At 45.5% G+C, this 27135-nt stretch overlaps 1 protein-coding gene across 1 annotated transcript in view; it reads left to right on the top strand.

Annotated features, from left to right (window-relative positions):
- Positions 1 to 27135, top strand: part of LOC124777092 (ankyrin repeat and SAM domain-containing protein 4B) — a 262177-nt gene that overhangs the window by 202879 nt on the left and 32163 nt on the right. The window contains exon 4 of the mRNA XM_047252371.1: positions 23568 to 23747. Within this exon, the coding sequence (XP_047108327.1) occupies positions 23568 to 23747 (180 nt within the window). The remainder of the gene's footprint in view (positions 1 to 23567; positions 23748 to 27135) is intronic.

Here is a 27135-nt window from a genome sequence, read left to right as displayed (position 1 = left end):
TGAAAGGATTAGTATTTCTGCCGAGGAGTCACAGGACGGGAGATTCTCATGTTGTCTGTAGATCTAGATGCGAACACCCACTAAGATGGCCCCATAAAGGATATTACCGACAAAAAGTGGTTGAAGAATAGCAGTTATACGACAGAGGGATAAAAGTGCCACGACAAGCGGCGTCGAAAAAAAGAAAACCCTGTCACGGCCTGCACGGTTTGTACGGCTACTGGCGAATTTGTGTTGCCAGCTGCCACAGTTCATGAATAGATGTTAAAGGTATGTTACCAGTGGGTGGTTGGTGGCGACCGACGATGTTTCCTGGATCAGTTACAGCGTCTTCGTTCCTGTAACAAACAAAGGCCGTCATCAGAGAGGTCAATTTCATCATAAAATCGGCCCTGTAGAATGCTGTGAGTGTTTTGTTTGCCGTTGTGTGTGTGTGTGTGTGTGTGTGTGTGTGTGTGTGTTCAACTTTCTTTCTCGTAGTCGGGCGGTAGGCTGTGTAAGCGCAACGAGGCGGAGCCAGTCAGATTTGCTCAAATGCTGGGCTCACCGATATTTCGTTGTCAGTATGCTTAGTCTGAGCTTGCCATAGGTTAAGAACCCCTGAAAAAATGTTTTTGTGAGGCTATGCCCCCAGCTGTGCTTGTGAAAAACGCTAGGATTATTCGTCCTGAGCAAGCAGGCTGTGGAGGGCGTGGTGTGAAAACACCACGTTTTGTGATGATGTAAAAGAGAGACGTTACACATGCGGGCACCCTCTCGCTTCTCTCACCCTCAGCCAACACAAAAACAAACACAACACTACACACACACACACACACACACACACCATTAGAGGCACCTACACTTACTAGACACACTTAAACACACAACTCTCACACTTCGCGAAGGGAAGGTGCCATTGTGCCCGAAGGACACAAATACTTATCCAGTTAGGCGATTTAGCTTGCTCCAGCCAACAATGCCATACGACTTTATTTCCTTCATTATTAGTTATGACAACGCGGGATTTCACTTATTGAGCAATTATGTCGGTTACAGGGGTTGTGTGTTAATATTGTCATTCCGAGTCTTGGAATGATGTATCACTCATGAAAGCAAGGGAGGAAGAAAGAAAGGGAGAAGGGAAGGAAGAGACCCGTCGACATCGACGTCATTAGAGACTTTGTAAGCTACGTCCTTTATTGAGGAACTACCTTTCTTGAGGATTCTTCAGTGAATCTGAGTCTGGCATTTGCCTTTCCACCGTATGCGTTCTACCCAATGTTTTATGGAATTAGCTGCTTCCAGTAATTGTTCTAAAGTCGTGTAGTCACACAATAAAGGCTCTTCCGCGTATAGGTAATACGTTACATTTGTTTACGCTGATGGTCAATTCACACTCCTGCACCAATAATCGATCCTCCGCAGGTCTTCCTGAATTTCACTACAATTTTCTAGCGCTGCGATTTCTCTGTACACAACAGCATGGAACTTTCGATGTTGTGTACTGTCTTTAATAAATAATGTGAATAGTACTCCCTTGGTGCACGTCTGAAGACTTCTCTCTATTGAGAAATACACTGAAGCGGCAAAGTAACTGTTGTAGGCGTGCGTATTCAAATAAAGAGGAATGCAAACAGGCTGGATACGGCGCTACGGTCGGCAGCGCCTATATAAGGCAAGTGTCTGGCGCAGTTGGTAGATCGGTTACTGCTGCTACAATGGCAGGTTATCAACACTTAAGTGAGTTTGAGCGTGGTGTTATAGTCGGCACACGAGCGATGAGACACTGCATCTCCGAGGTTGCGATGAAGTGGGGATTTTCCCGTACGACCATTTCACCAGTGTACCGTGAATATCAGGAACCGATAAAACATCAAATCTCCGACATCGCTATGGCCGGAGAAAGATCCTGCAAGAACGGGACCAACAACGACTGAAGATAATTGTTCAGAGTGACAGAAGTGAAACCCTTCCTTCCAAAAATTGCTGCAGATTTCATTGCTGGGCCATCAACAAGCGTCAGCGTGCGAACCATTCAACTTTCGGAGCCGAAGGCCCATTCGCGTACCTTTGATGACTGCACGACACAAAGTTTTACGCCTCGCGTCGGCCCGTTGACACCAACATTGGACTGTTGATGATTGGAAACATGTTGCCTGGTCTAGATAAGACTCTGACAGGTGACACGTACGTAAGCATCCTGTTTGATCACCTGCATCCATTCATGTTCATTGTGCATTCCGATGGACTTGGGCAATTTTAGCAGGACAATGCGACACCCCAAACGTCCAGAATTGCTACAGAGTGGCTCCAGGAACTCTCGTCTCAGTTTAAACACTTCCGCTGGCCACCAAATTCCCCAAATAAATGGTTCAAATGGCTCTGAGCACTATGGGACTTAACTTCTGAGGTCATCAGTCCCTAGAACTTAGAACTACTTAAACCTAACTAACCTAAGGACATCACACACATCCATGCCCGAGGCAGGATTCGAACCTGCGACCCTAGCGGTCGCGCAGCTCCAGACTGTAGCGCCTAGAATCGCACGGCCACTCCGGCCGGCGCAAACTCCCCAGACACGAACATTATTGAGCATATCTGGGATGCCTTGCAACGTGCTGTTCAGAAGAACTCTCGTACTCTTACGTATTTATGGACAGACCTGCAGGATTCATGGTGTCATTTCCCTCCAGCACTGCTTCAGGCATTAGTCGACTCCATGCCGCGTCGTGTTGCGGCATTTCTGCGCGCTCGCGAGTGCACTACACGATATAAGGCACTTCCACCAGTTTCTTTGGCTCTTCAGAGTACATGCTGTGTTCTGTTTTCTGGAATCTCTACAACGCAATAACACTGTTGATCTGATAGCCCCTTCCATCGAATTTTGCGGCAGTGCGGAACTGTATCGAATGCCATACGGAAGTCACGGAACATGGATGACCGAAAAAAACGTAATATGCTGAAGAAACAAACAACTCTATCGGCATGGCGCGCGGCTTTGGCCGTCCCAGCGAGTGCGCCCGACAGGGAAAGTGAGTGCGGCGCACAATGGAGCTGCGATGGGAGCGTTTCTCCAGCATCTCCGTGTGGGGGCGGGCGCGGGGGCGGGCAGCTCGTTTGCGTTTTCCGTCGTTTGCGCCTCGCGCCCCACAAATTGTGTTTAGTCTACGCACTCCGCTCTCGACTCCTGCTTTAATTAATCTCGCGAGGTCCTTTTTCCGGCGGTGTGCGCGCTCACTTCGTGCTTGTTTGTTGCACGTCTTTCTCTGGAACTCTGGACCAGTGTGCCTACTAACGGGTGCGGGTCTTTGCAAAAACAGCCTCTTGAATAGGGCTGAAAAAATATCGACTACAGTTCGTTTCGTATACAGGGTTATTACAAATGATTGAAGCGATTTCACAGCTCTACAATAACTTTATTATTTGAGATATTTTCACAATGCTTTGCACACACATACAAAAACTCAACAAGTTTTTTTAGGCATTCACAAATGTTCGATATGTGCCCCTTTAGTGATTTGGCAGACATCAAGCCAATAATCAAGTTCCTCCCACACTCGGTGCAGCATGTCCCCACCAATGAGTTCGAAAGCATCGTTGATGCGAGTTCGCAGTTCTGGCACGTTTCTTGCCAGAGGAGGTTTAAACACTGAATCTTTCACATAACCCCACAGAAAGAAATCGCATGGGGTTAAGTCGGGAGAGCGTGGAGGCCATGACATGAATTTCTGATCATGATCTCCACCACGACCGATCCATCGGTTTTCCAATCTCCTGTTTAAGAAATGCCAAACATCATGATGGAAGTGCGGTGGAGCACCATCCTGTTGAAAGATGAAGTCGGCGCTGTCGGTCTCCAGTTGTGACATGAGCCAATTTTCCAGCATGTCCAGATACACGTGTCCTGTAACCTTTTTTTCGCAGAAGAAAAAGGGGCCGTAACCTTTAAACCGTGAGATTGCACAAAACACGTTAACTTTTGGTGAATTGCGAATTTGCTGCACGAATGCGTGAGGATTCTCTACTGCCCAGATTCACACATTGTGTCTGTTCACTTCACCATTAAGAAAAAATGTTGCTTCATCACTGAAAACAAGTTTCGCACTGAACGCATCCTCTTCCATGAGCTGTTGCAACCGCGCCGAAAATTCAAAGCGTTTGACTTTGTCATCGGGTGTCAGGGCTTGTAGCAGTTGTAAACGGTAAGGCTTCTGCTTTAGCCTTTTCCGTAAGATTTTCCAAACCGTCGGCTGTGGTACGTTTAGCTCCCTGCTTGCTTTATTCGTCGACTTCCAAGGGCTACGCGTGAAACTTGCCCGCATGCGTTCAACCGTTTCTTCGCTCACTGCAGGCCGACCCGTTGATTTCCTCTTACAGAGGCATCCAGAAGCTTTAAACTGTGCATACCATCGCCGAATGGAGTTAGCAGTTGGTGGATCTTTGTTGAACTTCGTCCTGAAGTGTCGTTGCACTGTTGTGACTGACTGATGTGAGTGCAATTCAAGCACGACATACGCTTTCTCGGCTCCTCTCGCCATTTTGTCTCACTGCGCTCTCGAGCGGTCTGGCGGCAGAAACCTGAAGTGCGGCTTCAGCCGAACAAAACTTTATGAGTTTTTCTACGTATCTGTAGTGTGTCGTGACCATATGTCAATGAGTGGGGCTACAGTGAATTTATGAAATCGCTTCAATCATTTGTAATAGCCCTGTATATTCGATATTATCGAGACACATTGAAACGTTTGTTTCGTCCGCGCCTCGGAGCTTCCGTGGCTTCGCGCGAAATCACACTTCACGTACTTTCGGCGATGTGCAACGCGCGAGACAAATTACGCGCCGTACTGCTCAGCGCATTTACACTGTGGAGAGAAATGTCATGGGATAACGATACAGACGTCGTCGTATAGGGTACACAAGGTATAAAAAGGGCGGCACATCGAAAGAAAATGGTTCAAATGGCTCTGAGCGCTATGGGACTTAACATCTGAGGTCATCAGTCCCCTAGACTTAGAAGTACTTAAACCTAACTATCCTAAGGACATCACACACATCCATGCCCGAGGCAGGATTCGAACCTGCGACCGTAGCAGTAGCGCGGTTCCGGACTGAAGCGCCTAGAACCGCTAGGCCAAAACGGCCGGCAGCACATTGGAGAAGCTGTCGTTTGTACTCGGGTGATTCAGGTGAAAAGGTGATTACGGCTGTACGACAGGACTTCAAACGCGGAATGGTAGTTGGAGCCAGATGCATGGGACATTCCATTTCGGATACCGTTTGGGAATTCAGTATTCCGAAATCCACAATGTCAAGAGTGAGCAGAGAATACCGCATTTCAGATATTACCTCTCTCTCCACAGACGGTGTGGTGGCCGACAGCCTTCACGTAACGACTGAGAGCAGCGCCGTTTGCGTAGAGTTGTCAGTGCTAACAGACAAGCAACACTGCGTGAAGTAACCTTAGAAATCAATGTGGGTCATACGCCGAACGTCTTCCTTAGAACAGTGCGGCGAAATTTGGCGTTATTACGCTATGGCAGCGGACGAAAGACGTGAGTGTCTTTGCTAACCTTGGATACCATCGAACATTTATGGAACGCAATCGAGAGGTCAGTTCGTGCACAAAATCCTGCACCGGCAACACTCTCGCAATTATGGACGGCTGAAGAGGCGGCATGGTTCAGTATTTCTGTAGGGGACTTCCATCGACTTGCTGAGTCCACGCCATGGCGAATTGTTGCTCTAAGCCGGAAAAAAGGACGTCCGACACGGTATTAAGAACTATGAATTTATGAATTACTGTGCTGATAAACCTCTTACGTTATTTAATTTTCAAACAGCTGAGCAGAAATGAACGTACTCAGACATTTCTCTCTTTACTTATTCTGATCAACACTAAACTGGCACACAATATTTTTAGCACAACTCAATCTGACTTTCAATAATCCCTACAAAAGAATGGCCCTGACTAACAATAACCTTTACCTTTCATGAAGCACTTACCTCACAAAAATCTTCGTTACCCGAACTACTGCAATACAGCGAGCGCCAATACTGCCAGATAAATAAAAGATTCTAACTACTGAAGGCACTAACTACTGATAGGCATAGTTAGCAAATGAAAGATTTTGATAGAGAACAAACAATGTATTTACCTTAATAATGTTCAAAAGTGATGTATATCAGTTCATGATATACATTATTACAAATTTACTCTCACTGATGGACACACGTCCAGATCGTCCGCTCTCAAAATTCTGCCGTCTCTCTCCCCACATCCACCACTGCTGTCGGCTCACCTCCAACTGTGCAACGCTATGCGCTGTTCACATCCAACTGCCCAACACTACAGTAGCGAATATTCCAACAATGCCAACCAGCCACAGACTGCACACAGCACAGCTAGTGATTTTCATACAGAGCGCTAAGTGACGTTACCAACATAAAAACCTAAACAGCCTACTTACATTATCCCAATACTTTTGTCACCTCAGTATAAAATGGGAGCTGAATCCGAGGTAGATCGGATTACACGTAGTGACATGCGTTTCTGCATCAAAATCAAATCCCTTCGTGGAAAGAACCCAACGGAAGTTTCCAACGATTTGAGAGAGGTGTGTGGGAGTAGTGTAGTGGATAGCAGCACGGTATCATGCGTTTCCTTGAAGGTCAGGTAAGCACTGGGAACAACCCAAGAAGTGGAAGGCCGTTAACTGGAACAGACTGCACCTCTCAGGCTAGTGACATTTTGTGAGAGGAACATGTGAGGAAATTGCATTTGAGGCCGCAATGTCTTTCCCTTTGGTTTACAGAATCAGAACAGAAAAGTTAAAGATGAGGAAAGTTGCTGCCAGATGGCTTCCGTATGATCTGAGTGAAGACCAGAAAGTAGGTCGCAAAAGAATCGCAGAAGAATTGCTTTAACGTTATCGAACAGAAGAACAGTGTCTAAAAGAAGCTATTGCACTTAATGAAACCTGGGTACGAGATTTTGAGCCATAACTGAAGTCTCAGCCGTCACTGTGGAAAAGTTCCGACTCTCCGCGCCAGAAAAAATTGCACAGCGACCAATCAAAGATGAAACCGATGATGATCTTTGCGTTTGACATTAATGGAGTCATAGCTACAAATGGAGTGAGCCAGGGGTGTCTGTAACAAAGGCGTACTACAAGCTTTTCTGAAAAATGTTCGCCAGAGAAGACCTGACATGTTTGCAGCTGGAGTCCACATTTTGCACGATAGTTCAAGACCACATATTGTCCTAGCAGTGAAAGAAACTAACTACAAATATGAATGGGAAATACTTCCCCACATTACATACGGTACTGATATGAGGCCACCAAACTGAAGGAACACCTCAGTGTAAAACGTTGATACAATTGATGATTCTTCCAGTGAGGTGCCCCAAGTAATCAGACAATTCAACAATGAAGGTCCCCTATCCGCAATACAGAAGTTGCCAAAAAGTTGGGAAGCTGCCATCCCAGATCACGTGATCTGGGCTGCCATCAAGCAAGAATGGAGATTATATTGAAGTCCTATAAAGGTATTTTGTAAAATAAATCATTTTCTTCAATTCTGTGTTATAGTGCGCAGAACTTTTGAAATGACCTTGGTAGAAGCCTTGCGGATGTCTAGCTATTTTTAAGGAAGATTTCAAGATTCGACTATTCCTACACCGCCTCCATCTGGCTTCTAACAACTTTCGCCGATAATTTCCGCAAGAAGGAAACAAGATTACACTTCAAAGTCAGTAAGGGAAAAGGTCACACAAAAAACATCACATGCAAATTTTCACGGTAACAAAATATGAAATTTATTGGTATCAGTTAACCTTAGCCAAGTCGATAACTTTTATCCAATACTGCCTCCAGCTATCCAATGGCTTCACGCTCCTGGGTATAGAAAAGGTATACGACCAGGTGTGGAAAGATAAACTTATCACAAAACTTCACGATCAGATAACCATCCCAGACTAGTACAAAACTTATCGACAGTTACCTTCAAGAGCGCCGTTGTTTCGTCAAAATAAATCGTCAACGCTTCTAGCACGCAGCACCTGTCAGAGGGCATCCCCAAAGGATCTGTCCTGTCACCGCTGTTATTCATGCGTTATGTCGACGACCTGCCTGTTTTCCCACAAGTGGTCCTGGTGCAGTTCGTTGATGATAAGGCGATTCTCAGCAGTTGCCGAGCTGTTAAAGCAGCGATCTGGCTCCTGCATCGACAACTCACCATGACAGAGAAATGTACAACTACAAACCATACCAAATTCAACGCTGGAAAGACCAGGGTCATAATGTTCACCAGACACCGACCACAATTACGAGACCGACTAATCGGTGGACACGTTGAACATCCTTAATCAGAACAAATAAAATACCTTGGAATCACTATAGGCAAGAAGCTGCTCTTCAAAATACATTTATGAGGAAAATGAGCTCACATCGTACGACATACTCACCAGCCCAATCCCCTTCTCGCCAGTGCACAAATGAATGTATGCACTGAGCTTCATTTACATAAAGAAACGATACTACTGGCCATCCTATATGGTTATTCCTCATGGGGCACCATATGTAACTCGACCCTAAAGCCAATCTAGGTCAAACAAAACCAATGCTTGCAGATGATCCCAAGAGACCCCACACTGGCACACATCAGCGGCCTGTATGTGGAACTAAACACTGTGATCCTCTGAGAAGCCATCCAAAACTCCATTCGGAAACTGATCAACAATATCGACACTCTGTGGCGAATTCGCGCCACTTGGGCTGGAAGGGTTCTATCTCCCCATAATGTTGGCATCGAATCTAGGTACATAAGGCCACCGTAATGGTACCCCAGTGAACACCCAAATTCAATAACTATCGTCCCAGAAGGGCTCAAGGACCAAAAGCCCACAGCCCTTCATAAGTGCAAATATAGAGCGTATTACCGTTTGATCTGTATATCCAGGAAGTCCAGCCACCCAGTGATAGCACTTCTTAAGGGCCACACACACACACACACACACACACACACACACAGAGATATATACATACATATACATAAAAGCTTCACACTCTGCTCCAAAGCCTCTTTCTACCGAACGAGTCCACACTGACTAATCTGCAATACTCGCCTAGAAAAATAGTGCCTGAGTAGAATTCGACGCCCGTACATGGGAAAGCAATTTTGGTTGCTTTTCAGGCTTTCCTTATCGGAAAAGTAATCTCGTTGATCAGGAAGAATCACAAATTCTAGGCTGCCGAAATGGTAACCACATTAAAACACAGGCTCCGTCCCACATGGCCCATGACTTGCTACCAGCCACTCGAGGACGCTCGCTGAGTCCTTTATTTTGGGATCGCGAAACCGCTCCATGAAACTCTTTAACATCTAGCCCCTTCAGCCAGTCGGATCCAGGAGCAGAATGCAGGCATTTTCATTAACCATTTCCCTGTCCCATTTACAGCGCTTCTGTTAGGTGCTGCATTGAGTGTTGCAAGCACTGGCCATCCTAGGGAAATTACTCGCCCTTAAATTCCACCTAGTCGGCTTCAACCACCACCCATTTAGGAGTATTAGGGAAAAATCTCTGCAGCGTCTTTAGGTGGAACAGAAACCCAGAAACTGACTGGGACAACTGCAAAACCAAATAGGAACTATGAAACTTCCTGGCATATTAAAACTGTGTGCCCGACCGAGACTCGAACACGGGACCTTTGCCTTTCGCGGGCAAGTGCTCTACCAACTGAGCTACCGAAGCACGACTCACGCCCGGTACTCACAGCTTTACTTCTGCCAGTACCTCGTCTCCTACCTTCCAAACTTTACAGAAGCTCTCCTGCGAACCTTGCAGAACTAGCACTCCTGAAAGAAAGGATATTGCGGAGACATGGCTTAGCCACAGCCTGGGGGATGTTTCCAGAATGAAATTTTCACTCTGCAGCGGAGTGTGCGCTGATATGAAACTTCCTGGCAGATTAAAACTGTGTGCCCGACCGAGACTCGAACACGGGACCTTTGCCTTTCGCGGGCAAGTGCTCTACCAACTGAGCTACCGAAGCACGACTCACGCCCGGTACTCACAGCTTTACTTCTGCCAGTACCTCGTCTCCTACCTTCCAAACTTTACAGAAGCTCTCCTGCGAACCTTGCAGAACTAGCACTCCTGAAAGAAAGGATATTGCGGAGACATGGCTTAGCCACAGCCTGGGGGATGTTTCCAGAATGAAATTTTCACTCTGCAGCGGAGTGTGCGCTGATATGAAACTTCTTGGCAGATTAAAACTGTGTGCCCGACCGAGACTCGAACACGGGACCTTTGCCTTTTGCGGGCAAGTGCTCTACCAACTGAGCTACCGAAGCACGACTCACGCCCCATACTCACAGCTTTACTTCTGCCAGTACCTCGTCTCCTACCTTCCAAACTTTACAGAAGCTCTCCTGCGAACCTTGCAGAACTAGCACTCCTGAAAGAAAGGATATTGCGGAGACATGGCTTAGCCACAGCCTGGGGGATGTTTCCAGAACATGGCTAAGCCATGTCTCCGCAATATCCTTTCTTTCAGGAGTGCTAGTTCTGCAAGGTTCGCAGGAGAGCTTCTGTAAAGTTTGGAAGGTAGGAGACGAGGTACTGGCAGAAGTAAAGCTGTGAGTACCGGGCGTGAGTCGTGCTTCGGTAGCTCAGTTGGTAGAGCACTTGCCCGCGAAAGGCAAAGGTCCCGTGTTCGAGTCTCGGTCGGGCACACAGTTTTAATCTGCCAGGAAGTTTCATATCAGCGCACACTCCGCTGCAGAGTGAAAATTTCATTCTGGAAATAGGAACTATGTTACAAAATATCATTTATAAAGTGTTCATTACTTGTCACTTTCGTTGTTGAACATTTATACTGTTGCAATCATTATAAATAAATACTTTTTGTGTCATAATAAGTTGTGTGTATAGTTGCACTAGTTAATGCGCCATTTGAGTGGCACTCCTTCCTGACAGATTTTTCTCTTCTACATATTAATGAACAGTAACCAAGACTGTACTGGTTTTAATGATAACAGATAAAGTTGCAAGAACTGATCTCCTTGTCATATACAAAGCAAATTGTAAGAGTGTGTATATGTCTGGGTCCTCCTCCCAAGCCCCTGGATCGATTTCAGCCAAATTTGGCACAGAAACAGCAAGCCTAACGAGTATCAGCACTGTGGGGGTTATTACCTTCTAGACCCAACAGGAGTAGAAATATGGGAAATAAACGTGTTTCGAAGCACCCAATGTGTGGGCTGCCCTGCATGACATTCATATTGTGTAGGAGGAGTAGGCTGAATGATCGACCTGCTGCTCTGCATTGTGGCCTACATATCTGGGGAAAGAAACAGTTCTACAGCCCCCACATGCAGGCTACCCTGCACAACAGATAAGCTGTGTTCCATTCGTATCAGCTTGTCATATCAACCAGCTTTTCATGGCAGCCCATACGTCAGGGTCAAGAAACAGTTTTCCAGTCCCTGATGGGTAGGCTGCCCTGCATGACAGGCATGTTTGTTGGAGTGGCATCAGCCTGAATGGAGGAATGGGTAGGAAGAGAAAAAGGCAGGAGGGGATGGATAGAGAGAAGGGGGAGGGGTATAGGGACAGAGGAGAAGGAGGAGAAGGTTGAGTGTGTGTGTGTAGGAAATGGTCAGAAAGTGGGAGGAGAAGCAGATGGAGAGACAGAAAGAGTGGGGAGGAGGAGAGAGGCAGAGGTGGAAGGAAGAAGTGGAAAGAGTGATGGAGGAAGATGTGGAAACAGAGAGGGGGAGGAGCGAGTGTTAGCAATATCATGTCAAATGCTTATGTGGGCGGACCTATGGGGATTCTGGATAGCGACAAAGTAAATTCCAAACTGAATCGCTAGGCCACTGGCTCGTGTAGATAGGCACGACAGTTCTGCCCTACAACGACAAGCCTCTGCCATGGTAAGATACGACAATTCAAGGCTATGGGGCGACGTACTTTCGCCGGACGGCAGTAGCTATGTCCCAGCTGCTAACTGTAGTGCTGTTAAGAGCAACGTGTGAAACTGTGGACTGTCGAAAAGTCAGCGATTTGCTGTACGGTGAATACTGTAGCGTGTGAAATGAAGGAATTGAACAATTACCAATGCTGCTGACTCCGCCAGAGCTGGACACAAATTGCATCCAGGGAAAGAAAACATGCCGAGTGACAAGGTGTATGCGGCACTCCGTGTCGCTAACGACTTGTTCCGCTGGAAATAACTAACTGCAGGAATGCGAAAACTATCGAGACGACACGAACGTGTGAGAAATAAGACAAGTTAGTAACGAACCGTTTTCATTACTCTGAGTCCACTGAGGGTAACGAATAAGAGGAACACGAAAACTATTGAATTGGCTTGAGTCGGGTATAAATTGTGTGTGGGTAAGAAAACACAGAAGTAAGAAAACTATTCGGGGAGAAACGGTTCTTCGAGTGTCGTGAAATACTCGTTACAAAGTAACAAAGACATACTGTATGCAACAACCATACTCTTGAATCAATACAATTTGCATTGAATTTGAACCTCTTAACTGAACAAACCACACAATAAAATATTTAAATAAGAAGACATCCCCAGGCAGCTGATCAAAAGTGTCAGAACATCAGTTAGTGCATGGTGTGTCCACGCTTCACCGTTATGACGGCTTGAACTCTGTTAGGGACACATTCAATGAGATGTATGAATTTCTGTGGAGGAATTCAGCCAAATGGTAACGATGTTGGATACTGGACTCTCCGGCGAAGTCGATGTACTAACTCATCCCAAAGGTGTTCCATTGGCGTCAGGTCGCAAATCTGGGCAGGCCATTCCGTTTCAGCAATGTTATTGTCCACAAACTATTGCCTCACAGAAGCTGCCTTATGACAGGGTGTACTCTCACGCTGATACAAACAGTCGTCACCTCCTAACTGTTCCTGTACTGTTCGCAGTACACAATGCTGTAAAATGTTTTCATATCCTTCCGCATTTTGCGTTTTCTTAAGTGCAATAAGGGGAGCACATCCTAACCACGAAAACCACGCCCATACAGTGATGTCACTCCTCCTTAATTTTCTGTTGTCACCACAAATGATGGCAGGTAACGTTCTCCAGGCAGTCATCACTCTAAATCACCCTTTTCAGGCATCCAATCTCCATTGATGGCGCTCTCTACATCGCCTGAAGCGTCGCTTAGCGTTGACTATAGAGATGTGTGGCATATGAAAAGCGGTTCGATCCTTGTACCCCATTCTCTACACACAATCAGTGTGCTAGCTGGACGGCTGGTAGCACTTTGAGATGCACAATTGATTCCTTCCCCAGATTTAATGCCATTTTTACAACCCCTCTCTGCAGCTGGCAACGGTCCCTCTCCGTAAGTACACGAGATCTGCCTGGTCTTGGTATAACTAGGGTTGTTCCTCCGCATTTCCACTTCACAGTCACATCACTAACAGCCGACGTGGCCACTGGGTGAAATGCCTCAGTGGTTAGCACACTGGGCTCACATCCGGGAAGATGACGGTTTACACCTGCGTCCGGCCATCCTGATTTAGGTTTTCTGTGATTTCCCTAAAATCACTCCAGGCAAATTCTGGGATGGTTCCTTTGAAAGAGCATGGCCGACTTCCTTCCCCATCATTCCATAATCCGATGGGACCGATGACCTCGCTGTTTGGTCCCCTTCCCTCCTCCCCCTCCCCCCCCCCCCCCCCCCAAATCAACCAACCCACCGATGTGGCCAGCTTTAGAAGGGTTCAGTTGTCCCTGATGGATTTGTTACGCAAGTGACTTCCAGTGATCAGTCCACGTTCGAAGTTACTGAGCTTTCCCGACCGAGCCAATCTTCTGTTACTGCTCTACTGACAACACATTGCTGCCCGCCTACTTTTATAATGGCGAGTCACCTCTCATGACTTCTAGCAGGCTAGCGGCAAGTCTGCATTACCTACTGGTGTCCAGATACTCATGATCGCAGCGGATAGACAAAATAATGTGACCAGTGGCATAATGGGATGGTTGTGTTTGACGGTCAATAACGCAGGTGAGGCGCGTGTCGCACTGGACTGTGGGTGTTCAGTACTGGCTGTGCATCAGTGCAGGTTGTTTACGAGTAGTGCACACTTCGTATTTGCATTCATAGGCCGAGGTCGACGTGCAATGAAAGACCTAACAGAGTTCCAAAGAGGGCAGATTGTGGGGGCCCGATTAGCTAGAGCATCAGTAACCATGACAGCCAACTTACTGAACGTTTCAAGAGCAACTGTTTCGACAGTCACGACAGCCTATCCAAAATATTTAAAGACATCATCGTGTGAACGTAATAGTGGGTGCAAATCAAAACTAAACGACAGAGATCGTCGTGCGCTAACACAAATTGTGTCTGAACAACACAAAACTAAGGCGGCTAAAGTGACTGCAGAGCTCAATAGCCGTCTTCGAGACCTCATGTCTATCGACACTGTCCGCCGAGAATTCCATAAATCGAATATTCATAGACTAGCTGCTATACCGAAACCATTGGTGACTATAACCAACACAAAGAAGCATAAAACATGGTGTCAGGTGCATAAATCCTTGACGGCTGATCAGTGGAAACACGTCATATGGTCCGATGAGTCAACGTTTTAGTTCTTTCCGACATCGGATCGGGTTTACGTTTGCAAAATTCCAAAAGAAGCCTACAGTCCTGATTGCCTGATTCCAACGGTTAAGCATGGAACTGCAAGTGTGATGGTGTGGGCAGCCATATCATGGTATTCTACTGGTCTCATCATTGCTCTCAAAGGCCGTGTTGCTGCCAACGATTACGTGAACGTTTTACCTGATAGGTGCACCCCACGATTCAAATGTTCTTACCCAGCAATGATGCCATATTTCAGGACGATAATGCACCCATTCACATAGCGAGGACAGGCTGGAGCACGCAACAGAACTGCAGCGTCTTCCCTGGCCAGCACAGTCCTCAGACTTGAACATTTTCGAACTCTTGTGGGCGGTATTAGAGCGCAGACTCCGGAACAGATTTCCGCCTCCCTCGTCTCTACAGGAGTTACGAGGGACGTTTGAAAAGTCCATGCAAAAATAAAAACTACTTTCGTGTTTGGGGTAAACCTTTTTTTATTTTTCGACATATGCTCCTTTTAGACTCGTACACTTCGTACAGCGCTGTTCTAATTTGCTGATTCCTTCCGAATAATAGGAATTGTCCAATTCTGCAAAATAGCTATTAGCTGCTGCAATCACCTCCTCGTTTGAATAAAATCTTTGTCCCGCCAGCCATTTCTTCAAATTGGGGAACAAATAGTAGCCTGAGGGAGCGAAGTCTGGAGAATAGGGGGCATGTGAAACGAGTTGGAATCCTATTTCCAATAATTCTGCGACCACAACTGCTGAGGTGTGTGCTGGTGCATTGTCGTGATGGAAAACGACTATTTTGCGGTCCAATCGCCGGCGTTTTTCTTGCAGCTCGGTTTCCAAACGGTGCAATAACGATGAATAATGTGCACCTGTAATAGTTTTACCCTTTTCCAGATAGTCGATGAGGATTATCCCATGCGAATTCCAAAAGACAGTCGCCATAACCTTTCCGGCCAAAGGAATGGTCTTCGCCTTTTTTGGTGCAGATTCTCCCTTGGTAACCCATTGTTTAGATTGCTGTTTGGTCTCAGGAGTATAGTAATGTATCCATATTTCATCCACAGTGAGAAATCGACGCTTTAAGTCCTGCGGATTCTTCTTAAACAGCTGCAAACCATCCTTTCAACACTTCACACGATTCCGTTTTCGGTCAAGCGTGAGCAATTGCGAAACCCATATTGCGGATAGCTTTCTCATGTCCAAATGTTTATGCAAAATATTACGTACCCGTTCATTCGAGATGCCCACAGCACTATCAATCTCACGCACCTTAACTCTTCTGTCATCCATCACCATAATTCTGCGACCACAACTGCTGAGGTGTGTGCTGGTGCATTGTCGTGATGGAAAAGGACTATTTTTGCGATCCAATCGCCGGCGTTTTTCTTGCAGCTCGGTTTCCAAACGGTCCAATAACGATGAATAATGTGCGCCTGTAATAGTTTTACCCTTTTCCAGATAGTCGATGAGGATTATCCCATGCGAATTTTTTTGACAATCACTCGACTTCCTTGATTCACACGAATGCCAAACACAAAGAAATAGACCAATATGGCTGAAACTTGGTGTGCGTTCTTTCCAAAGATGCTACTAACTAAACGTGTCCTCGATACGCGCCGTTGGTGCCATCTCTCGGACTTCGCACGGACTTTTCAAACGCCCCTCATACGAGAGGTTCTGATCGAACAGTGGGATAACATTCCACTGGAGACTATACAAACACTATATGCCAGTATTTCAAGAAGAACTGCAGCTTTATTACAGGCAAATTGGGGTCCAACGCCCCATTAACAAACCGTTCCCAAGTAAGTACAGCTGTTCGCATTATTTTGCGTATTCCCTATATACTTTTAGAAAGAACTTGTACAGTACATTACAGTAGGTAACTGAAAGGAATACGCAATGAGACAAACAGAAATGGCACTTTTAGTCAAAGATAGTAACTGCACTGATGGCATCGCGATTCATGATGGTACCCGGGACATCACAAAAGGCGGGAAATGGTTCTTACTAGGGTGTGTGATCACCACAGACGGCAGTGCACGCTCTGCAATGTGCTACGATGCTGGCCACAGTGTTGGTAAGGGCTCTTGCGGTAGGACGTCCCATTCTTCCACCAGCGCGCCAACAACTGCTGGATGGTCGTTGGAGCATGTGGACGTGCTGCCATAATTATCGCCAGCGCATCCCACACGCGCTGGATGTGATTTAAGTCTGGGAAACGGAAAGGCCTGTCCATTCGCCGAATATCCTCTCGTTCCAAGAGTTCCTCACTAGTGCTGTTCGATGCGGTCGCGCCTCGTCATCCATAAATTTGAACTCAGGACAGAGTGCACCCCAGAAAAACGCACGTTGAGAAGGAGTATAGTGTCTCTATAACGTTGACCAGTAGTGTACCTTCTTCAAAGATTTGGCGGTCGGTCCGCCCATGCAGCATTGTGCCTGTCCACACCGTCACACTTGGACCGAGAAACGGAACGTGTTCGACAGTGTTCCCGAGTGCATTAAATGTTCTCACCTCCCATCATATGAGAGTACGCCCACCACTGTCGAACACGATCGTCCTGCTGGTACAGTTGTTTCGGTGTGGTGAAGCATATTGTTGCGTGGGCGTACTGAACTCCAAATCTTTGAACACGGCACACTCACTGGTCAACGGTGTTGTGATGCTGTACTCCTTCCACATGTGTATGTTTTTGTGGATGACAATGCGCCACCGCATCTAACAGCGCAGGTGGTGGAGCACTTGGAACTAGAGGATAATCGGCGAATGGACTGGTCTCGCAGTACCCCCGACTTACGTTGGAGAAACGTAATGCAGTAAGTCCACATGCACCAGCGACCATCCAGAAATTGCCAGTCGCGCTATTGGAGGGATGGAACGCTCTATCACAAGGACTCCTTATCAACCATGTGGCCAGCATGGGAGCAGGTTGCAGAACATCCACTGCCGTATGTGGTGATCACGCACCCCATTCAGAACCATTCCCGCCTTTTGTAATGACACAGTGGACCACTATGAATCACGGTGACTTCAGTGTAATTCTTGTCTTTAAATAATAGTGTCATTTCTGTTCGTTTCATTGAGCATTTTTTTTTCAGTTACCTTCTGTGCTATGCTGTAGCAGTTCTTTCTATGCATGGACCGAGTGAAACCGAGCTTTGTTAGCTGCAGTGACACATCACGCGAAAGTTACTTTCGTCCTTAAGTGTCCGCAGCTCGTGGTCTCGCGGTCGCGTTCTCTCTTCCCGAGCATGGGGTCCCGGATTCGATTCCCGGCGGGGTCAGGGATTTTCACCTGCCTCGAAATGACTGGGTATTTGTGTTGTCCTCTTCATTTCATCATCCTTCATGCAAGTGACGAGATTGGACTGAGCAAAAGTTGGGAATTTGTACAGGCGCTGATAAACGCGCAGTTGAGCGCCCCACAAACCAAACATCATCATCAATCTTAAGTCTTGCATACCAGTGTGTATATATTGATGGTAGCTGGGATAAAATAAAGAGAGCGAAAGGTTGTTTATAGTATGTGCAGAGAAAAAACTGCAGTTATGATCCGTGAAAGAGAAACACTGATCCAGAAGGGGGTAAGGCAAGGTGTAGTATATCCCCAATGTTATTCAGTCTCTATACTGAGCAAGCAGTAAACGAAAACAAGGACAAATTTGGAGACTGAATTAACATTCGAGGAAGAGTTAATAAAAACTTTGAGGTTTGCTGATGACGTTGTAATTCCGTCAGAGGTAGCATTATAAGCGGTAGACTAGTCTTCCAGCAAAGTTACTGACTGTGGGCGAAGTAGAGACGAAGCCAATGCCAATAGCATGGAAACGTTTCTGAAAAAGAGAAATTTGTTAACATCAAATGAAAATTTAAGTGTTGGGAAGTCTATCTTGAAGATATCCGCGTGGAGTGTGGCCTGGTACGGAAGTGAAAAATGGTTCAAATGGCTCTGAGCACTTTGGGACTTAACTGCTGAGGTCATCAGTCCCCTAGAACTTTGAACTACTTAAACCTAACTAACCTAAGGACACCACACACATCCATGCCCGAGGCAAGATTCGAACCTGCGACCGCAGCGGTCTCGCGGTTCCAAACTGTAGCGCCTAGAACCGCACGGCCACTCCGGCCGGCTACGGAAGTGAAGCTTGCACGCTAAGCTGTTTAGAGAAGAACAGAATAGAATTTTTCAGATGCGATGTTACGTTAGAATTTTGAAGATTAGATGGGTAGATCGAGTAACTAATGAGGAGGTACTGAATCGAATTGGGGAAAAAAGAAATTCATGACACAACTTGACTAAAAGAAGGGCTCAGTTCATAGGACATATCCTAATGCACAAAGGAATCGTCAATTTGGTACCGTAATGGAGGGAAGTGGGAGGGGGGGGGAGCAGAGTCGGGGGGGGGGGGGGGGGGGAGGAATTGTTGAGAGAGACTAAAGGATACACACAATAAGCGAGTTCAAATAGAAGTACATTGAGGTAGTTATCCGAAGATGATGAGACTTGCACAAAAATCCCCATCATCTCCGAATAAAGAAATGAAGAGAGGGAAAAGTCACTGACACCGACGACCTTCCAGCAGAGTGATGGTTTTTCGAACAGTGGAGAACGACAGGTTGGCTAAGACGTATTTTCAGTTAGATCATTAGAGAAGGTACAATATCAACAGACTGGCAGTGAAGCATCACTTCACCAATGTTCAAAAAGAAAGGAAGCCCTACTGAGTATTCTATTTACGCCCGACCGGGTTACTGAGCCACGAGATGAAGATCGTTAAACGCATTCTCGACAAAAGGATTCGCGAGACAGCTCAAATCATATGGAAGCAAGGCGGATTTGTGAAAAATCGTGGCACAACTGATGCAGTCCATGCTGCTATTTGAAAAATATCGCCAAAAGAACAAGCGTCAGCACCTTGCTTTTCTAGACCTCGAAAAGGCTTTCGATCAGGCACCAAATGACCCAATCAGGCTGGCGCTTCGAGACCATGGTACACCAGAGTATCTTGTTAACTAAGTATGACTTCTGTACATAGAACCGAGGAACTATATCCAAGCAGCTGCAGAAACGTCAAATGAGTTTCGAATCACAGTCGGAGTCCACCAAGGCTGCTCGTTATCACCACTGCTGTTTATTGTTGTGATGGACACTGACACATCAGACCTGCACATGCCGCTACCATGGATACTTCTGTATAATGAAGATGTCATACTGGCTGCAGAGAACAAGTTTGATCTCTAGACCTAACATAAGAATGGAACAAACGAGTCGCACGATATGGCCTGCAGCTTCTTTTTTTTTTTTTTTTTTAAAAAAAAAAAAAAAAAAAAAAAGGAAGAAGAAGAAGAATAGTACGAGTACATGATATCAGGTCCTCGAGAAGTTGGGACTATCAGTTTTGACGCGCAGAGGGCGATTCCATTACAAAGGCAGGATACACAATTGAAGTCATGAGAAAGGGGCCCAAGGGGGCAACCTAGACAGCGATCTTCACCCAGATGTGGTTCAAGATCGAACAAAATGGAGACGGAGAATCCAATCATCGGACCATGGCATCAAGTCGGACAAATGCTAAAGAGAAAGAAAAAAAACGAAGAAGATTAGGTTTGTACAACATGGAGATTTGCATCAAACCACTCTTCAGAGCCGGCCGGGGTGGCCGAGCGGTTCTAGGCGCTGCAGTCTGGAACCGCGTGACCACTACAGTCGCAGGTTCGAATCCTGCCTCGGGCATGGATGCGTGTGATGTCCTTAGGTTAGTTAGGTTTAAGTAGTTCTAAGTTCTAGGGGACTGATGACCACAGCAGTTAAGGCCATAGTGCTCAGAGCCATTTGAACCATTCTTCAGACTGACGACCACAACAACAAAGACTTAGTCAAAGTTGGTTCGATCTTCCATAATTTAGCGTTCTACTCGTTAAGCATCAATACGCAATTATATCTAACGAATTTCCGAAATGAAGGAAAACAGAATCTACGTGGCCGCCTTATCTGCTTTCTTCAGTACCTCATGGACAAGCTTCACGAATTGATTTTCAAAAGATTTTCGTTGTCAGAATCCATTTTGATCACTGCAGGGAAGATTTTTGGTTTTCAAAAAGCCATAATACTGCAGCAAAAATAGCACATGACATTTAATAATAATAAACATAATACTGAGTCAAATGCTCTTCGTTCTTGGTCTTCCATTTGTACTTTTCCCCTCGTCGTTCTTTTGCATGTCGTATTTTACCCATCTTTCTCTAAACCTTACATCTATTCCCTTGAGAATCTCGAACATCTTGCATTATCATACGTTGTTGAACGCTTCTTAACAGAACAGCTACAGGGGTTGTACAAAAACACAGATACATCGCGAGAAATACCGGGTGATCAAAAAGTCAGTATAAATTCGAAAACTGAATAAATCACGGAATAATGTAGATAGAGAGGTACAAATTGACACACATGCTTGGAATGACATGGGGTTTTATTACAACCAAAAAAATACAAAAGTTCAAAAATGTCCGACAGATGACGTTCATCTGATCAGAATAGCAATAATTAGCATAACAAAGTAAGACAAAGCAAAGATGATGTTCTTTACAGGAAATGCTCAATATGTCCACCATCATTCCTCAACAATAGCTGTAGTCGAGGAATAATAATGTGAACAGCACTGTAAAGCATGTCCAGAGTTATGGTGAGGCATTGGCGTCGGATGTTGCCCTTCAGCATCCCTAGAGATGTCGGTCGATCACGATACACTTGCGACTTCAGTAACCCCAAAGCCAATAATCGCACGGACTGACGTCTGGGGAGCTGGGAGGCCAAGCATGACGAAAGTGGCGGCTGAGCACAGGATCATCACCAACGTCGCGCGCAATAGATCTTTCACGCGTCTAGCAATATGGGGTGGAGCGCCATCCTGCATAAACATCGTACGTTCCACCAGGTGTTTATCAGCCAGGCTGGGGATGATGCGATTCGGTAACATATCGGCGTACCTCTCACCCGTCACGGTAGCAGTTACTGACGTTTTGCTGTCCAGCGCCATCCGTCGGAATTTTGTGAATCTTTGTTTTTTTGTTCTAATAAAACCCCATGCCATTCCAAGCATGTGTGTCAATTTTTATCCCTCTATCTACATTATTCCGTGGTTTATTAAGTTTTCAAATTTATACTGACCTTTTGATCACCCTGTACATGACTGAACATAAATGCAGATACTAGCAAAGCCTGCAGGTTGCGCTGTTGTATTTGAGCACCATCGACACCTGTGCTTCAATATGTTGCAAGAATTGTTCTGTGTAGGTTGCGAGTGCATTATGTCATAGCTAAGTGACCTGGAACGTAAAGAAATTGTTGGTGCTGGAATGGTGGATGCTTCCATAACTACGGGAGCCTAAGTATTTGGTGTTTTCTAGAGGCACTATAACAATGATTTATACTGCATACAGGAAAAGCGGATAAACATCATCCGATAAGTCACAAAGTGGACAAAAGTGTATGTTGAGTGACCGTGACAAACGGTCATTGAAGGGGATTGTGACGAAAATATGAGGCCGGCCGTCGTGGTCGAGCGGCTCTAGGCGTTTCTATCCAGAACCGCGCTGCTGCTTGGTCGCAGGTTCGAATCCTGCTTCGGGGCCGGCCGGTGTGGCCGAGCGGTTCTAGACGCTACAGTCTGGAACCGCGCGACCGCTACGGTTGCAGGTTCGAATCCTGCCTCGGGCATGGGTGTGTGTGATGTCCTTAGGTTAGTTAGGTTTAAGTAGTTCTAAGTCTAGGGGACTGATGACCTCAGATGTTAAGTTCCACAGTGCTCAGAGCCATTTGAAACCATTTTTGAAAAATACGATCTCAACAGCTGCAAAAGTTACTGAAGAATGAATGTCGCACTCACTAACCCATTCAAAACCATAACAACACGAAAGGAGCTCTATAAGCCGGGAACTGCAGGGAGAGCTTGAATTCCAAAACCACTTACCTGTAATCCAAATAACCCATAACAGTAAAACAAATTGCCAGTGCCGTATTTGGCTAATGGTTCAAATGGCTCTGAGCACTATGCGACTTAACATCTGAGGTCATCAGTCACCTAGAACTTAGAACTACTTAAACCTAACTAACCTAACAGGACATCACACACTTCCATGTCCGAGGAAGGATTCGAACCTGCGACTGTAGCAGTCTCGCGGTTTCGGGACTGAAGCGCCTAGAACCGCACGGCCACCACGTCCGGCAGTGCCGTATAACTTAACTTTGGAGCAGTGGGGGGAAGCCATTTGGTCGGATGAGTCTTGTTTCACACTGTTTCCAACTTCTGGCCGAGTTTACGTCCCAGGAGGTGAATCATGGCGACGATTCGGTGATGATTTGGGCAGCCATATCACGGTATTTCATAGGCACCACGGTTACGCTCCAAGGTCGCATTATTTAAGTGACTGTTTTAGCTGAGCAGGTCCATCCAATGGTGCAATATCGGTAGTATTTGCTCCCTAATGGCGATGCTGTGTTCCATGACGAAAGGGGCCTGTTCACACAGCTCGCATCGTCCAGGACTGGTTTTGTGAGACAAAGGATAAAGTGTCGCATCTCCATTGGGCACCACAGTCACTAGATCTCAATATTATTGGGCTGTTGTGGTTTGGAGAGAACGGTGCGTGATCACTATCCACTTCGATCATCGTTGCCTTAACTTGCCACTGTTTTGCAGGAAAATTGTGTAAGAGTCTCTTGAAAACTATGCAGGGACCTGTATTTATCCGTTCCGAGACGACTGGAAGCTGTTATGAATGCCAACAATCTTCCTACACCTTATTAGGCATGATAATATGTTGTGTTTTTTGGTGTTTCCTTATTTTTGTCCACCCCCTGCATGAACTGTGTTTCGAAGAATGTCTCTCGATTTTTATTAAGTGGTGTATTGTTTGTGTACAATAATGAATTTGTTTGTGTTCAGGAAATTGGTGGAGACGAAGAAGAAGAAGGCCCAGAAGGCAGCGGACAAGCTGGCCCGTAGCTACACGAAGCTGCAGGAGAAAACCCGCAAACAGGCTGAGAAGGAGCAGCAGCGCCTCGCCAAAGAGAGAAAGCGCATGCAAGAGAACGGCGTCCCCGTCGTGTCCAACATGCCACACAGGTGAGCCCACCGCTGCAGCTTCGCAAACCCCCCACTGGTTCATGCGACTGCCAACAATGGGCACATTCCCACCTCACTGATAGCTGGGCGGAGCCCCCACAGTGAGCACCAACAATGAAGACATTCCCACATCACTGCTGTAGCTCTACAAAGCTTCCATTGGCACAGGGAGTGCCAACAATGGAGACATCCCCAACTCACTGCTAAACCCCAATGGCACACAGAAGCCCCCACTGCCACAAGGGGTTCCAACAGTGGAGACCTTCCCACTTCATTGCTATAGCTGCACAAAGCCCCCGCTGTCACTGGGAGTGCCAACAATGGAGATATTCTCACCTCACGCCTGTAGCTGCATGAAGCCTTCACCAGTACAGGGAGTCCCAACAATGGAAACATTCCCACCCTGTCCAATACACTAACTGCTGACCACATAACGAACTTCATTGTAACATTTCTCGCTCTAGTAGCTATCATTACTTTACAGTTAATTAATTATGTACAGTAGCAGGCAAGCTGTCATTATAAAGTACTGACTGGTCTACGCTGCACAGGGAACACAACTTACATCATTTGCATAATACACCATAGATTCATAGGTGCCACTATTTAGCTGATGTGGTACTTGGGGAGTGATAATGTACATCCATATTCTGCAAACTACAGTGAGAGCATAGCAGTGCATACTTCCATTCTACCTGCTATTAAGGCTTCTTCCTGTCCAATTCACGTGCAGAGCACAGGGATAATGATTATTTAAACGCCTCTGTATGTGCTCGAACTAATCTACTCCTGGGTTTCCCAAACTGTGTTCTGTGGAACACTTGTGTTCCATAGGAAGTAAATAGGTGCTCCTTGAAAAACTATTAATAACATGGCTTTCTTTCTGTGTTATTAGTTATGATTTAAAACTGAACCAACGACTGAATGAAACCAGTTTTTTTTAATTTTGAAAAATATTGTTAATTCTATTAACCTTCAAAATAAATAGGTTGTTCCATCAAACTACCAGTATTCTCAAAGTGTTCCGTTAGAGGAAAAGTTTGGGAATCCCTGCTCTAATCTTATCTTTGCAACCCCTAAAAGTGTGATACGTAGGTGATTGTACTATATTCCTAGATTCAGCCCTTAAAGCTGGGTCTTGAAGCTTTGTAAGTAGATTTTCATGGCACGGTTTGCATCTATCTCCAAGCATCTGCCATTTCTGATGTTTGGCATCCCCATGACATTCTCCTGTAGATCAAACAAACCTATAAAAATTTTTGCTGCACTTCTCTGTGTAGGTTCAATATCCCCTGTTAGTCCTGTTTGTTGTGGGTCCCACACACTTGAGCTGTATTCTAGGATGGGTCACACAAGTGTCACATAAGAAGTCTCATTTGTAGAATGGTTGCATTTCCCTAGTATTCTATCAATGAACCGAAATCTGCCAGCCACTTTACCTGCAACTGAGCCTATGTGATCGTTGCATTTCATAACGCTTCACCCAGGTATTTATGTGACTGACTCCAATTGGGACTCGATATTTTAGTCATAGGATGCTGAACTTTTTCGTTTTGTGAAGAGTATAATTTTACATTGCTTAGTATTTATAGCAAGTTTCCAATCTTTGCTCAACTTTGAAACAGTATCAAGATCCAGATGAATAGTTGTGAGGGTTTTTCCAGACGATACTTCATCACAGACAACTGAATTGTCTGCTTCCCTGGGGCACCTCTGAAGTTAGTTCTACATCTGTCGATGGCTCTCCGTACTAGACAACTGGTTGCGTCCTCTGTACCAAAAAATCCTCAATCCAGTCACAAATTTCGCTTGATATTCCATACAATCATCTGTCCAATAATAAGTGTAGGTGTGGTCCAAGGGCAAATGCTTTTTGGAAATCCAGAAACATTGCATCTACCTGGCTGCCTTGATCCATGGCTTTCAGGATGTCACGTGAGGAAAGTGTGAGTTGAGTTTCACATGATCGATGTTTTCGGATTCCATGCTGGTTGGTGTGGTTGGTGCTCATTGGCTGCCGAGGTGAAGCATGCCCACCAAAACTTATAACATCATTACTCATTATTTGTTAAATGAAACGTCAAATATCTATCTGTACAAGTACAAGAGGTCTCTCATCATTGCAGTCATTAGAAAGTACTAATGAAAATAATCTGACAGTAACAGTTAAAACATAATAAAAATTATGAATAGTCCGAATCTCTTCGTGTGTAGTAGTGTTGTTTCTATCGAGTGAAGGCACCAGGTCAGCGTAATTTACGGAACTTAGCGACATTTTCGGACACGTTAAGATCTAGGTGCGATTCCCTCATGGACTATCAGTACAAATGAGGCCAGTACCGTGGACGCGGTGGTAATTCAGGAGGGATATTATAACCGTTTAAAGTAAAACCATCGTACCATTGTACAACACTAGCCATTAAAATTGCAACACTGTGGAGTCAGATTGGCATCGGTTGTACTAGATGTTGTTGTTGTTGTGGTTTTCACTCCAGAGACTGGATTGATGCAGCTCTCCACGCTACTCTATCCTGCACAAGGTTCTTCGTCTCCCAGTACCTACTGCAACCTACATCCTTCTGAATCTGTTTAGTGTATTCATCTCTTGGTCTTTAAGCCTCTCATTTCCTAATCTAATTCCGCAGCATCACCCGATTTAATTCGACTACATTCCATTATTCTCATTTTGCTTTTGTTGATGTTCATCTTATATCTTTCTTTCAAGACACTGTCCATTCCATTCAGCTGCTCTTGCAGGTCCTTTGCTGTCTCTGACAGAATTACAATATCATCGGCGAACCTCAAAGTTTTTATTCCTTCTCCATGGATTTTAATAGCTACTCCGATTTTTTCTTTTGTTTCCTTCACTGCTTGCTCAATATACAGATTGAATAACATCGGGAAGAGGCTACAACCCTGTCTCACTCCCTTCCCAACCACTGCTTCCCTTTCGTGTCCCTCGACTCTTATAACTGCCATCTGGTTTCTGTACAATTTGTAAATAGCCTTTCGCTCCCCGTATTTTACTCCTGCTACCTTCAGAATTTGAAAGAGAGTATTCCAGTCAACATTGTCAAAAGCTTTCTCTAAGTCTACAAATACTAGAAACGTAGGTTTGCTTTTCCTTAATCCATTTTCTAAGGTAAGTCGTAGGGTCAGTATTGCCTCATGTGTTCAAACATTTCTACGGAATCCAAACTAATCTTGCCCGAAGTCGGCTTCTACCAGTTTTTCCATTCGTTTGTAAAGAATTCGAGTTAGTATTTTGCAGCCGTGGCTTATTAAACCGATAGTTCGATAATTTTCACATCTGTCAACACCTGCTTTCTTTGGGATTGGAATTATTATATTTTTCTTGAAGTCTGAGGGTATTTCGCCTGTCTCATAC

This window comes from Schistocerca piceifrons, chromosome 2 (genome assembly GCF_021461385.2).
Source record: "Schistocerca piceifrons isolate TAMUIC-IGC-003096 chromosome 2, iqSchPice1.1, whole genome shotgun sequence".
In the NCBI taxonomy this organism is placed as follows: domain Eukaryota; kingdom Metazoa; phylum Arthropoda; class Insecta; order Orthoptera; family Acrididae; genus Schistocerca; species Schistocerca piceifrons.
This window is presented reverse-complemented; position numbering and strand designations above follow the sequence as displayed.